This window comes from Gopherus evgoodei, chromosome 3 (genome assembly GCF_007399415.2).
Source record: "Gopherus evgoodei ecotype Sinaloan lineage chromosome 3, rGopEvg1_v1.p, whole genome shotgun sequence".
Taxonomy (NCBI): Eukaryota; Metazoa; Chordata; order Testudines; family Testudinidae; genus Gopherus; species Gopherus evgoodei.
The window spans coordinates 56,311,974-56,325,582 of record NC_044324.1 but is presented as its reverse complement, the minus strand read 5'-3'; the positions used below and the strand labels follow the sequence as shown (position 1 = coordinate 56,325,582).

The 13,609-nt window shown below is 36.4% G+C and overlaps 1 protein-coding gene across 2 annotated transcripts in view; it reads left to right on the top strand.

The window, feature by feature from the left end:
• Positions 1-255: 255 nt before the first annotated feature.
• BMP5 (bone morphogenetic protein 5) overlaps positions 256-13,609 on the top strand; it is an 89,471-nt gene continuing 76,117 nt past the window's right edge. Inside the window, exons 1-2 of one of the 2 annotated variants that reach the window (XM_030555638.1) lie at positions 256-514; positions 1,046-1,413. In XM_030555638.1, the coding sequence (XP_030411498.1) occupies positions 1,164-1,413 (250 nt within the window). In that variant the 5' untranslated portion in view covers positions 256-514; positions 1,046-1,163. Of the gene's footprint in view, positions 1,414-13,609 lie in introns of both variants that reach the window. The other variant, XM_030555637.1, reaches the window with a different exon arrangement.

Here is a 13,609-nt window from a genome sequence, read left to right as displayed (position 1 = left end):
AGGACATATAGTTAAAGTAAAGCTAATTTTTAGAGCTGGGGTTTTCTAGAATCTGTTTGTAAATGTCAGAATAGGTATGTAGCCAATTTACATATATTACTGTACATTGGGGTCCTGGGGGAGTGAAGCTTTGTCTGGCAGCAGAAGGGTTAAGAACTTCTTTGCTTTGCCCGTTTCAAATTACAATGAGAAGCCTCTTCTTTCCCAGCAGGGTTGTGCTTACATTAGTCTTTAGATCTCTGTTGAAGAGAGCTGTTATATTTGTGCCTGCTAGAGTTGGAAATAACAGTTAAGAAGCTGACAGGGGTTGAATGGATTTACAGAAGTTTTTTTCAAGTAAATTCAGGGAAACATATGAATTAGATTAGTACATGCTTTAGAATTAGTTTATACTAAGGTGATTCAAAAGATGTTAAAGTTATCACCAGGCTGCTGGACAAATATAAATTATACTACTAAGGTACAGATCAAGACAAATCTGTGACTCAGGATTTTATCTTGGAAAGAGCGCAAGGTGTGAGAAGAATTCAGAATAACAAGAGAAGATAACTCTGGCAATTACAGTGTATCAGAAGATCAGCTCTTGCTAACACAACCCTGAACTAAAGACCTGGTTATCTAAGGTTTATAATAGGAATGCCTAGGTCAGCTGACAAAATACTGGTCTTCTGCTCCATAAATGCAGAAAAAACGATAACAACAGTGGAAAATTGGAAGTCTGAATTTCAGCTTTCTTAGAAATAACTGCAACCTGACACATTCCATAATATTTAAACGGCGGGTGGGGGAGAATCACCAAAGATGTTATGTTTAGAAATGACATTGACATGAAGAATAGGTAAATTTTGTTTTTCAGCCACTAGTAAAGCAGACCTCATAGGAGCTCAGAATAAGCAGAAGAAATATTTTTGTTCATTTTCTTTTCAACAATGAACCTAACGGCACTCAGAGCTTTCCTGGTCTTGCTCTGGAATTGCTGGGTTCTAGTGGGTCATTCACAGGGAGGCTTGGGAGACAATCATGTCCATTCAAGTTTTATTTACAGGAGGCTGCGGAACCATGAGAGAAGGGAGATTCAGAGAGAGATTCTCTCTATCTTGGGTTTACCTCACAGACCCAGACCATTTTCACCTGGAAAGCAGGCTTCTTCTGCACCTCTCTTCATGCTGGACCTGTACAATGCCATGACAAATGAAGAGGATACTGAGGAACTGGAGTATTCACTGAGGGAATCAATGGGAGGAGAGAGCAGAGGGGTAAGAAAAGGATACTCCGCATCTTCAAATGGATATTCACGGAGAATACAATTATCTCGCATGACCCCCCTCACCACACAGAGTCCTCCCTTAGCCAGCCTGCGTGATACCAACTTTCTGAATGACGCCGACATGGTCATGAGCTTTGTCAACTTAGGTATGTCTAAACGTTTTTTTCTGCTCTGTTTGACAAACTAGCACCCTGATCCTGTAGTTTGTACAGAGACAAATCTTCCAGTGGAAGCTTAGCGTGTATATACAAAACAGGATTGGGCCCTGGAAGTTGTACTACTAATAAAATAGAAGTTATACTAATGGTAAAGTAGCTACATTGTAGGTGGCCATGGAAAAAGGTTTTTCTCACTGTTTATATAAAGTCAGTTTCTATAACTCCCCTCTCCTGGCTTCTGTTTTCCTTCTTTCATTGATATAATGAAAGTACTAGCCTTAGGCCAGATCCATTTTTTTTAAACTAAAAAAAAAATCAAACACGTATGTGTATTGGTGGGTTATTTTCCCCTCCGTTTTATGTAGAGCTCAAACATAAACAAACATCAGATAATATTTTAAAGGCTAGAATGTTAAGAGGGTGGGGAATCAAACCATTTCTAATGAGAGAAGGTTTTTTGGTTTGTTTTTTTCTGTTGGTAAATGTCAAATTTTTGTTTTCTTTTCAGCTGGATGGCTGGATTTTGTGGCAACTGCTGATTTTTTGTTATTTTTATTTTATAACAAGGATTACATTTTTAGTGTTTTGTCAGGGTGCCTGGAACCTGGATTAGGTCTTTTGTATGTTTATTTATAATATAAGTAATGGATATAATATTTCATACCAGAAACAAGTAAAAAAGAACAGTTCCAGGACTTTTGAAAGTGTATGTTAATTAAGGTATATGGATGAAACCCAATTATATTTGATCTTGAGTAGCAATGTGTTTACCAGTTATGAAGCATTACATAATTCAATTAAAACATCAGTTGCACATTTCTTAACTAGAATAGGCAATTTAAATTTAATTAAGAATGTTGCAAACAATTCATTTAATTTACTCACTATTTTTACAATATTTAAAAATTAAAAAGGAATATGATGCAAGCCTGACAGCACTATTTATGCAACTTCTAATTTGACTTTAATAGCAAAAGAGTGTAAATGAAAACCTGAAGGTTTTCTACAAGTGCTGTAAAAGATGTGATAAACTCTCTTGCTTTCCAGAGTAATAGTTATTATGGTAACTTTTTAAATATTGGCCTATGTTCTGAAATACACTTTAAAATGTGTGATAGGCTTTTTTGTCTTCCAGGTTACCAAAACCTGCAGCAAGATTAAACATGTCTCTAATCACTAACCTTCTTAGCTACCAGAATTTGTAGGAAAATGACACCCTAGAGTTCAGTTGCCATAATAATAAAATCACATCTCACTAATCAGTTGGCAGGTTAGTGTGCTCAATGTTCAAACCTTTTTTTTTACAAAAACAGCAACATATATCTGCAACTCCAAATACAATTAATAAATTAATTTAATTACATTTTCTGTTCCCAGAAGTCAACAAGTTGAACAGAATAAAACTTATTTTTTTGCAAGGTCAGTTCCTTTCCAGGGTTTTTCTAAATATTTTACTTCTATATTATCTGCTTATTAGTTTAAAAACTATTGGCAATATGATACAACTCACAAAAAGTACTCTACAGCATTTGAAGCTAAATGCTAATATTTAAAAAAAAAAAAAAAAGGAAACTCCATGATCTCCTAAGCAATAGTCAAGTATCCAATCCTACAAAAGTTTACATATGTACTTAACTTAGTACATTGTGGTCACATCCTCAGTTAGTGTAAATTCGTACAGTTCCATTAAAGTCAATTGAGCTACATCCATCTACAGTGTCTGAGGATCTGACCCTTTGAGTAAGCCTGATGATTTTAACAGGACTTCTTACAGGATAAAATATAAGTAGGTGCATAAGTCTTTGCAGGATTGGGATCAAGACTGGACTGGCCAGATTCTGCAGTGCTTATACAGGCAAAACTCCCATTCAGGTAAATGCAAGTCTTGTCTACGTGTCTTAATATTTCTGCTTCTCATTCTGGCCCGAGGTCCATGTTCCTTTTAAAAAAAATACCTTTAAGATAACATTATATGCTTTGTCTTACATTTTCTAACTGAAAACTTGGAGTGAGAGTTTTCTAGTGGTTATAGTAATTAGACATGATTTAAAATCTCAAGAATACTATATAAATTCCAGGTTTTGTTTTGTATCTATAAGCCATTAAAAATGTTTTTTAAACCTAAATTAGGCTTAACCCTAAATCAGTTTGAATGCCCTTCCACCGTGTGCATTCTGTGTAATTGTGGTTTATAGCTTCACTATGTAACATTCATAATAAATATTGATGACTAACATAGATTAGCTCTAACATTTTTATTAAACGAGCCCATGTTTTAGCATAAAAACACATGACTAAATAAGTCACTGAAGCAAGTAACCATTTGGTATGATTTAAGATCCCGACAGATGAGAGCAAGCTATGTTAACATATAATGGGAAAAATATGCATTGATAAATTAATGCTAACACTATACCTTACAATCAATACAAATTGAGGTATTGTTAGTAAAAGAACACAAGTCATTTTAGATTTGAAGCATTGAGCAACATTTATCAAATTAGTAAATCTTTGTAATCTTAGATTGCACTGATAAAATGTATTTAATTAATTATATGCCAGTATTAATATACTGCTTCCAAAGCAGATTAATCATCCTGGCATTTTAAATTTAAACCATTGTATTGCCAATTTATAATTACTTAAAGCACATATGATAAAACAACAAATGTGTAAGTATCCTGCTGGAAAAGTCTTATTAGGTATGAGCTACAAAAATAAAATCATTCTTATGGGAAACACAATAAATTACAAAAGAAACTTGGGGGATATAAAATCAATGAAAGACAAATCACTTTCTACTGAAGAACAAAAACAGCACTTACATGCTAATTTCAATAAAAATCTACCTGTCAGAATGGAGTTCTAAACTTCTCGCCTTCTAAAATACATTTTAAAAATGCAACCAAGGGAACAGAAGTTATACGACGTTCCCGCAAGCAACCAGGAGAAAAAATGAACATATTTATCTTGTCTAAAATTAAAACTGTAAGCAAATGCTGCTTATTACTTATATTATGGCTCCTTCTTTCTCAAAAGATATAGACAGGGCAAGGATTATGTATTCTCCTATGTTTTATACAATGCTGAGCATATTGGCAACTCACCATAAATATTGATGATTGTAACAGAAGCATTAACAGGGTTGGTCCAGAAGACAAAGAATAAAACCTCACCAAAATAAACCATAGAGTTTTTTAATAATATGATCATATAACCTACAACTTCAAAGCTTCTTTGTTATGTTCATGGGTGGTTTTTTCCTGTTACATTTTGACCCAGACTGTTGCAAGTGAGTGACTGCAGCTTAGAGTTCTGGCATCTTCTTTTTGGCTGATCTCCAAAATGACATATATGACACCGTATTCACCAGGGAAGAGCTAAATCCTATAATAATTATACAGTCCTGGCTCACTGTGTCCAGTGGGAATTATGTCAAAGGAAGGACTTAGCTGAAAAAAAAGTATCAGGGTTTGCCCACCCCACACCTTTTAATAATAATATTAATAATTAATAATAATAATAAAGCAAGATTGAATTAAAGAAAAAATTGGGCCAAGTCTGGACCAAAGAAACAGAAAGGATTTCTACAGTTATATTCAAACATTTCCAGTAAAAGGATTAAGTTTTCCATATGCCATCACAATGAGCACTGCTAACACTGTGCTTAAGGGTTTCTCCACATTTCTATTAATATATAGATATATTTTCTGTTGTTTACAAGTCATCTGTAAAACTTGCTGTAAGCAGATATTTGCCTTTAATAAGTTTTTCCATTTTCTGTCTTCCTGTTTTTGGTTTGAAGAGATTTGGCCACTGTTATATTATGGAATACAAAAATAATCAACCTTTGGTTTTCAATTATTATTTTCCTATCTAACATGAAAGTGGTTTTAATTTTTAAAAATGCAGATGGGAAGGTCATTATTATATTTGTCAGCCAGAACTTTGCATGCTATTTTAAAGAAGGAACTGACTGTGATATTTAGCTTTACAAAGCAGCTAATGTCCGTAAACAGAAACTACTCTTTCATAAGGAGTTTTTGGGCTAGATTCTGCACACTTAATTAAGTGTCTCCACACTAGACCCTTTGGAGTCAGTTACTGAATCAAAGGTTGAAATCAAAGAGAGTTTGCTCGTTTAAGGCATATTTAAGCTCCTCTGTAAAATGTGATTCATGTATGGACTCATTACAGCCTATTGTTTATTCTGTATTACAAATATGATAGAAAACAACTTTTCTGAAGTCCTTTTAAGGCTGTACTATGTTTTTAGTCCATACTCAAAGTACTTACAAATCTATTTATTACTGTTTGAGTTATACAAAATAAAACAGGGACTCCCATCCATCTTTAGCCATTGTATCTGTACAGTAGCTAGTTTTTTAAACCAAAATAATTGACTTGCTATAAACTCCAATGCTAAAGTAACCAATCATTAGTGAAGGATATGGCAAACTAAGCAAGAAAATGTCAAGAGTAGCAAAAACTGAGCTAGTTTTGATATATGAATTCAAAGAGCATCAGAAACTATTAGCTTCTGTATTCATTTAGCACTTAGGAATAGCCAAACTTTTTGTATGGTTTAAAAAAAAAAAGGTCAGTTTCTGATCTTGTAGGCTTAATTTTAGCTATGACTGAATTTCTTTGGATGTAGTACAGTATTTTCCTCACAAAAATACAAGTTTCTAATGGAAACATTGAAACAACCTTAATGAAAGTGATGCAAGTGGTGCTCTTATTATCTTGTGTTAAACAGACAGATGCTATTATAGAAATGAATAAAGATTAAATAAAATAGGCCACAGAACTTAACTATTTGTATAGTTGGGCAAATACTGCAAAAAGCTTCATGACGATGTTGAATGGAAACTACAAAAATCACTGTTTTTTTGTTTTGTTTTCTGTGAATTTTCATACAAGTGAAAGTTTTGCAAGTGAGTCTTGCTAATACTATCCAAACAAGAGCCATGCTGGCAACTTGAAATCTCCTTTGATTTCCCTTCACAATAAAATTTTTAGTCATGCAGTTAACGAACAGAAACAATCTAATGTGACTTAGAAGTCCAAACAAACTCCACAAACAATGAGTAACAAGTGAATATGTGAACATATAAAATTAAAGTGGCCAAACAGTTTTGAATAATGAACAAATGAACACATTTGTTACAGGAATAAAAAGACAAATTCATTGAATAACTTATTCACTACCAACCGCTCACCAATCTCTAATCATGTGTTAGACAGGGCTAACCAATTTTTACATTATGACAGAGCAGGTTGTTAGGATTTCAAAACGGAAATATTTGTCCATCTTTGCGTTCTAAAACTATATTGCTTTATCACTTCATATTTATATATTTCCTTGGAAATTTCTCATGTTACATGAATGTTATGAGTTATATAGACATACCTCTAGATAGCTTTGTGTGTTTTGCATGAATATCATCTAACAAAATAATATTTGTATAACTGTCAGTTAATTCTTTGCCAAAGTTAACACTTTAAATTCAAGTAAATTGTTGTAGCAATTCAGCCAAAAATATGTCAAACTCTCCATTAACTGGGGCATAAAACTGTCTGACTTCTCTTGCTGACAGATTTGAAAGAAATTGCAGATAACTGAAGAGTAACTGATTTAGCAGATGTTCAGAAGTGCGTGGTGAAGGGATATCTAATCTGTCTCTCTCTCTCTTTCTCTAAAATTGTACATAAATATATATTTAAAATATTAATAAGTTACCATTGGAAGGATGGCTGACCTGTTCTGCTTCTTTTTCTTTAATATATGTTGCTTTTCCAAACTAAACACAGCTTGGGGTGGGGACATAGGGATTGTGTGTTTTGTACAGTACATATTTTCCTCGGAAAACACCAATTCCTAGTGACTAGCTACAAAAGAGGAGGAGAGAGGCTGGTGAGGACTCACTCTCTGAGAAGGATCTTCAGGGAGTAACAAGTCTCCAGTGGGGATGTGGAGATGCCTTCTTGACTTTCATGCTGTGGCTCCCCTCCTAACTCCCAGCCTTGCTAGAAATTCTGAGATAACAGGCCAACCTTGGTACATATGTGGTCTTTTACATTTACTGCTGCTATTATTACCTTCTCTGAATGTGATATTGTGAGTTTTATCATTGCCACCCACCTACTTCCTGAATAACTGGGATATCTGACATGAGCAGCCCCTTTCTAGCCATGACACTTCCTTTTGTGCTGCTTTTTTTGGGCCTACAGGCTGAGTTTAGCAGAAAATTGATAATCACGCAGTCTTGTATTCTCACATAGCTGAGGCTCTGTCAAGCATTCTTAAAACTACAATACCCACCTGATGAAGTGAAAAAACAGATTGACAGAGCCAGAAGAGTACCCAGAAGTCTACTACTACCGGACAGGCCCAACAAAGAAAATAACAGAACGCCACTAGCCATCACCTACAGCCCCCAACTAAAACCTCTCCAGTGCATCATCAAAGATCTACAACCTATCCTTAAAGATGATCCCTCACTCTCACAGATCTTGGGAGACAGGCTAGTCCTCTCTTATAGACAGCCTCCCAACCTGAAGCAAATACTCACCAGCAACCGCACACCATACAACATAAACACTAACCCAGGAACCTATCCCTGCAACAAAGCCCGATGCCAGCTCTGTCCCCATATGTATTCAAGTGACACTATCATAGGATCTAACCACATCAGCCATGCCATCAGGGGCTCATTCACCTGCACATCTACCAACGTGATATATGCCATCATGTGCCAGCAATGCCCCTCTGCCATGTACATTGGCCAAACAGGACAGTCTCTACGCAAAAGAATAAATGGACATAAATCTGACATCAGGAATCATAACATTCAAAAACCAGTGGGAGAACACTCAGTGACAGACTTGAAGGTGACAATTTGGCAACAAAAAACCTTCAAAAACAGACTCCAAAGAGAGACTGCTGAACTCGAATTAATATGCAAATTAGATACAATTAACTCAGGCCTAAACAGAGACTGGGAATAGTTGGGTCATTACACTAATTGAATCTATTTCTCTATGTTAAGTTCTCCTCACACCTTCTATGGATCATCTCAATTATCACTTCAAAAGTTTTTTTTCTCCTGCTGATGATAGCTCATCTCAATTGATTAGACTCTTCCTGTTGGTATGCATACTTCCACTTTTTCATGTTCTCTGTATGTATAAATATCTCCTGTCTGTGTGTTCCATTCTATGCATCCAAAGAAGTGAGCTGTAGCTCACGAAAGCTCATGCTGAAATAAATTTGTTAGTCTCTAAGGTGCCACAAGTACTCCTGTTCTTTTTCTAGTTTTAGAAGTGTCAATTGCAGCCTCCTGCTAAAGAAAGGCTGCCCCGGGGCTTCAGGAGAACTCTGACTGCTACGAGACTGGTGATTATTTCCCACGCTCTTCTCATTGTCTCCTCCTTGTCCTCCTCCCTTTCAGTGAAGGTGGGTCACAACTTTAATTTGATGGCAGTTTCATTTTGCTGTTGAGACAGTGAATTAGAATAATGCTTTAAGAAAGCATTAAGAAAAATGAATGAGATAAAGATGACAAAGGAGAGAATGAATGAGGACAGTTCAACAGAGTGACCCCATTAGAATCACTGATATGAAATGTGATGTATTCCCTTTGGCGACACTTGTATACCTTGTTATGCCAATAAAATTCTTGCAATTGTAGGTGGTGTTAAAAGAGAGACAGCAGAATGAAAGGTCACAAGATGAAGATGGATAAGGTGTAAATGAGAGGGAGTGAGGAGGTGCTCTTCAAGCCATGCAGGTGGAAGTAGGGAATTGAATACCTCATCCTCCAATTCCTTCCTTATAGCAAAGTAACTTCTTCAATGTCCCCAAATCATTCAGTTCCAGATGCAAATCCTTTCATCCTAGCAAAAGAAAATAAGCCCCTTCTCCCCCAGTATGTGTGTGTAGGGAGCACACAGACTGGCTATGGACACTATAGTCATAAATAACATAGTAGCAAGCTTTTAAAAACCACAGGTTAAAGGATGAGGGCTGCCATGACGCATACAGAGAGGCTGAGATCAGAGGATCAGCTAAAAGGGATCAGGAGGAACAATGAATCCTCTTGTTCTGAGTTATATTTATGAGTACTTCATTGCACCTAAAGTTCATATTTTATTGGCTAGGCCATGGGGTTTCCCCATTTGCTCTTCTCTTAAAATAACACCCCTGGCTAAAATTTCCTGTAAAACACACAAGTCCTACAGCAGGCAGAACTTGTCAACCCTGACAACAGCTCATTTAGTTTGTGGATGGGGTTCATGGGGGCAGGAATTGGTTTGTATTTTGTATTGTATTTTGAGACTCGATTTCTGTGCAAAAATTACTGTAAAATGAGTACAACGGTATTGGTTTTATGGTCCTGTAATTTGGCCAGAGTATTACAGAGAGATCCTTCGGTAGTCAAACCAAGCCAGTTGTTTCCAACCATTTTGAGCAATTGTGCCAGTATACTAGACTATGCTTATGGTGTTATCTAATATCTGTCTTCTCCTATTTAATGATGTGTGTTGTACCCACAATGATAAGAGTAGAACTTGGAGCGACCCATCTTCTTTTGCAGACAGGGGCACGCACAGCTGATAGACAGCAATGACACAGTGGGAGCCAGCACAAAGGCACATTACTAAAGTAATGAGTGGCAGTCTAGAAAGCTAGTCAGGAAAACCTGAACTATCAATGCTAGTACGTGGTACGCATCCATTGTTGGCAACCAACAAACTAGAAAAAAAAAGTTCCTCCAGTGATCCCTTGTACAACATTGAAGGCGGAATCAAACCTTAGCAGGATGACCAATAGTATTTTATGCATATAAATACCTAATATTTAGGGCTGAATTCTCTGCTGGTGTACCTGATGTCACCTATAATGTCTAATATTTTACCCATTCATGTCTGCAGAGAATTTGGCCCATGAAGACCCTTTACACGTAGTTTTTTTTTTTAATGAATTAGATTTCTTCCCCACTGTTGTTGTTTTTAACACTCATGTATTTAAACTGCAGTAAAAAGAATAAAATTAAATGAATACCTATTGCAAAGTCCCAATGGCCTACTTGGTTCCTGCGCATAAAAACATAAGAATGTCCATACTGGGCCAGAGCAATGGACCATCTAGTCTGGTATTCTTTCCTCCAACAGTGGCCAGTGCCAGATGCTTCAGAGGAAATGAATGGAAAAGACAATTATTGAGTGATTCATCTCCTGTTGTCCAGTTCCATCACCTGGCACTCAGAGGCATAGGAATATCTGGAGCATGGGATTGCATCCCTGGCCATCTTGGCTAATAGACATTGATGAACCTATCCTCCATGAATATATCTAATTCTTTTTGACCCAGTCAGACTTTGGCCTTCACAACATCCTCTGACAATAAATTCCACAGGTTGACTGTGCATTGAATGAAGAAGCACTTCTTTTTGTTTGTTTTAAACCTGCTGCTATTAATGTAATTGAGTGACCCCTGGTACTTGTACTATGTGAAAGGGTAAATAACGCTTGTTTAATCATTTTCTCCACACCAGTCATGATTTTATAGACCTCTGTCATATCCCTCCATTATTCCTCACTTTTCCAAGCCTAACAGTCCCAGTCTCTTTAATCTCTCCTCATACGGAAGCTATTCCATACCCTTAATCTTTTTTTGTTGCCCTTCTCTGTACCTTTTCTAGTGCTAATCTTTTTTTTAGAACCAGAACTGCATGCAGCATTTAAGGTGTGGGCATAGTATTATTTTATGATATTTACTGTCTTGATAGTGATAACAGCTCTTAACCATTTTTTTATTTGTGAAGGAAATGGTCTTTCATCTGTGAAGTTTTAAAAGGATGGATGTGCATCTATCTATCTAACCTATTAATCTATCGATCATACAGTACGGCTGTAACATGTAGGAGCCCTAGTCATGGACCTGGAGCCCATTCTGCTAGGTGCTATACAAACACAGAACAAAAATGTATGTATTCAGTTGTAAAATACATTTTCTTAAAATTATTTTATATACAATTTTATATGTGTCAAAAACACATCTGTTAGCCTTCTTGATGTGGAGAGAATGGCTAATTAGTAATTTACTAACAGTATAATTTGCCTGGGGAGAAGGTTGAGCTGACTATTTTGTGCTGTGGTGATATTAATTTCTGTGCTAATAATTTGATAAGGGAAGTCAAGGGACACAATGAGAAATCTTTGGCCTGCAGGTTAAGGACAATAAGAAAGAGTTTTTAAAATGTATTAGGAATAAAAAGAATACTGACAAGGGTATTGGTCCATTACTAGATGGAAATGGTAGAATTATCAATAATAATGCAGAAGAGGCAGAGGTAGTTCAGTACATATTTCTGTTCTATATTTGGGGAAAAAACAAATGATGCAATCTCATGACAGTCTTTCATTCCACTAGTTTCTCTGGAGGATGTTAAACAGAAGCATACAAAAGTTAGACATTTTTAAATCAGCAGTTCCGGATAACTTGCATACAAGAGTTTTAAAAGAACTAGCTGAGGAGCTGGCTGGACCATTAATACTGATTTTCAATAAGTCTTGGAGAACTATGGAAGTTCCAGAAGACTGGAACGAAGCTAATGTGTCAAATTTAAAAAAAGGATAAATGGTATGATCTGGTAATTATAGTCCTGTCAGGCTGACATTGATCCTGGGCAAGAAAATGGCACAGCTGACACAGGATTTGATTAATAATGAAATAAAGGAAGGTAGCGTAATAAATGCAGCTCAACATGAGTTTATGGAAAATAGTTTGACCCTAACTTGATATCTTTTTTTGATGAGATTACAGGTTTGGTTGATAAAGGTAATAGTGTTGATGTAATATACTTTGCCTTCTGTAAGGCATTTGATTTGGTGCCACATGACATTTTGATTAAAAAAACCCAAATTATATAAAATTAACTAGGCATACATTAAATGGATTAAAAACTGGCTTACTCATTGGTCTGAAAAGGTAACTGTAAACAGGAAATTTTCATTGAAGCGGTCTGTTTCCAGTTGGGTCCTGCAGTTGGGTTCTTGTACCTATGCTATTTGGCATCTTTATCAATGACCTGGAAGAAAATATAAAATCATCAGTGACACACAAATTGGTGGAGTAGTAAATAATGATTCAGAGCAATCTAAGTTACTTGGTAAACTTGGTAAGCAAACAGTATGCATTTAATATGGCTAAATGTAAATGTATGCATCTAGAAACAAAGAATATAGGCCATACTTACAGGATGAGGGACTTCGTCCTTTAAAACAGAAACTCTGAAAAAGATTTGGCTGTTATGGTGGATAATCAGCTGAACGTGACCTCCCAGTATGACTTTCTGGCCAAAAGAGCTAATGCATAGACAAGGGAATCTCGAATAGGAGGAGAGAGATTATTTTACCTCTGTGTGTGGCACTGGTGTGAACACTGCTGGAGTACTGTGTCCAGTTCTGGTGCCCACAATTCAAGGAGGATTTTGATAAGTTGGAGAGGGTTCAGAGAAAAGTCCTGAGAATGATTAAAGGATTAGAAAACATGCCTTATAGAGATTCACTGATCTCCTTGTGTCTATTTAGCTTACCAAAGAGAAGGTTAAAGGGTGTCTTGATTAGTGTATAAGAACCTTGATGGGCAAAAATATTTAATGGGCTCATCCGTCTAGCAGAGAAAGGTATAACACAAACCAATGGCGGAATGTTGATGCCAAACAAATTCAGACGGGAAGTAAGGTGTAATTTTTTAGCAGTGAGAGTAACTTATTGTTGGAACAATTTACCAATGGTTGTGGTGGATTCTCCATCACTGACAATTTTTAAATCAAGACTGGATGTTTTTCTAAAAATGTTGGGGAAGTTCTGTGGTGTCTGCTATATAGGAGGTCAGATTCAATGATCACAGCAGTCCCTTCTTACCTTAGCATCTGTCATAACTCTAGTCCCAGATTTGGACCTTAGCGTCCAATATATGGGGGTTAGCATGAAAACCTCCAAGCTTAGTTACCAGCTTGGACCTGGTACTTGCTGCCACCACCCAAAAAATTAGAGTGTTTTGGGGCACTCTGGTCCCCCTGAAAAACCTTCCCTGGGGACCCCAAGACCCAAATTCCTTGAGTCTCTCAACAAAGGGAAATAATCCTTTTTCCCTTCCCCCCTCCAGGTGCTC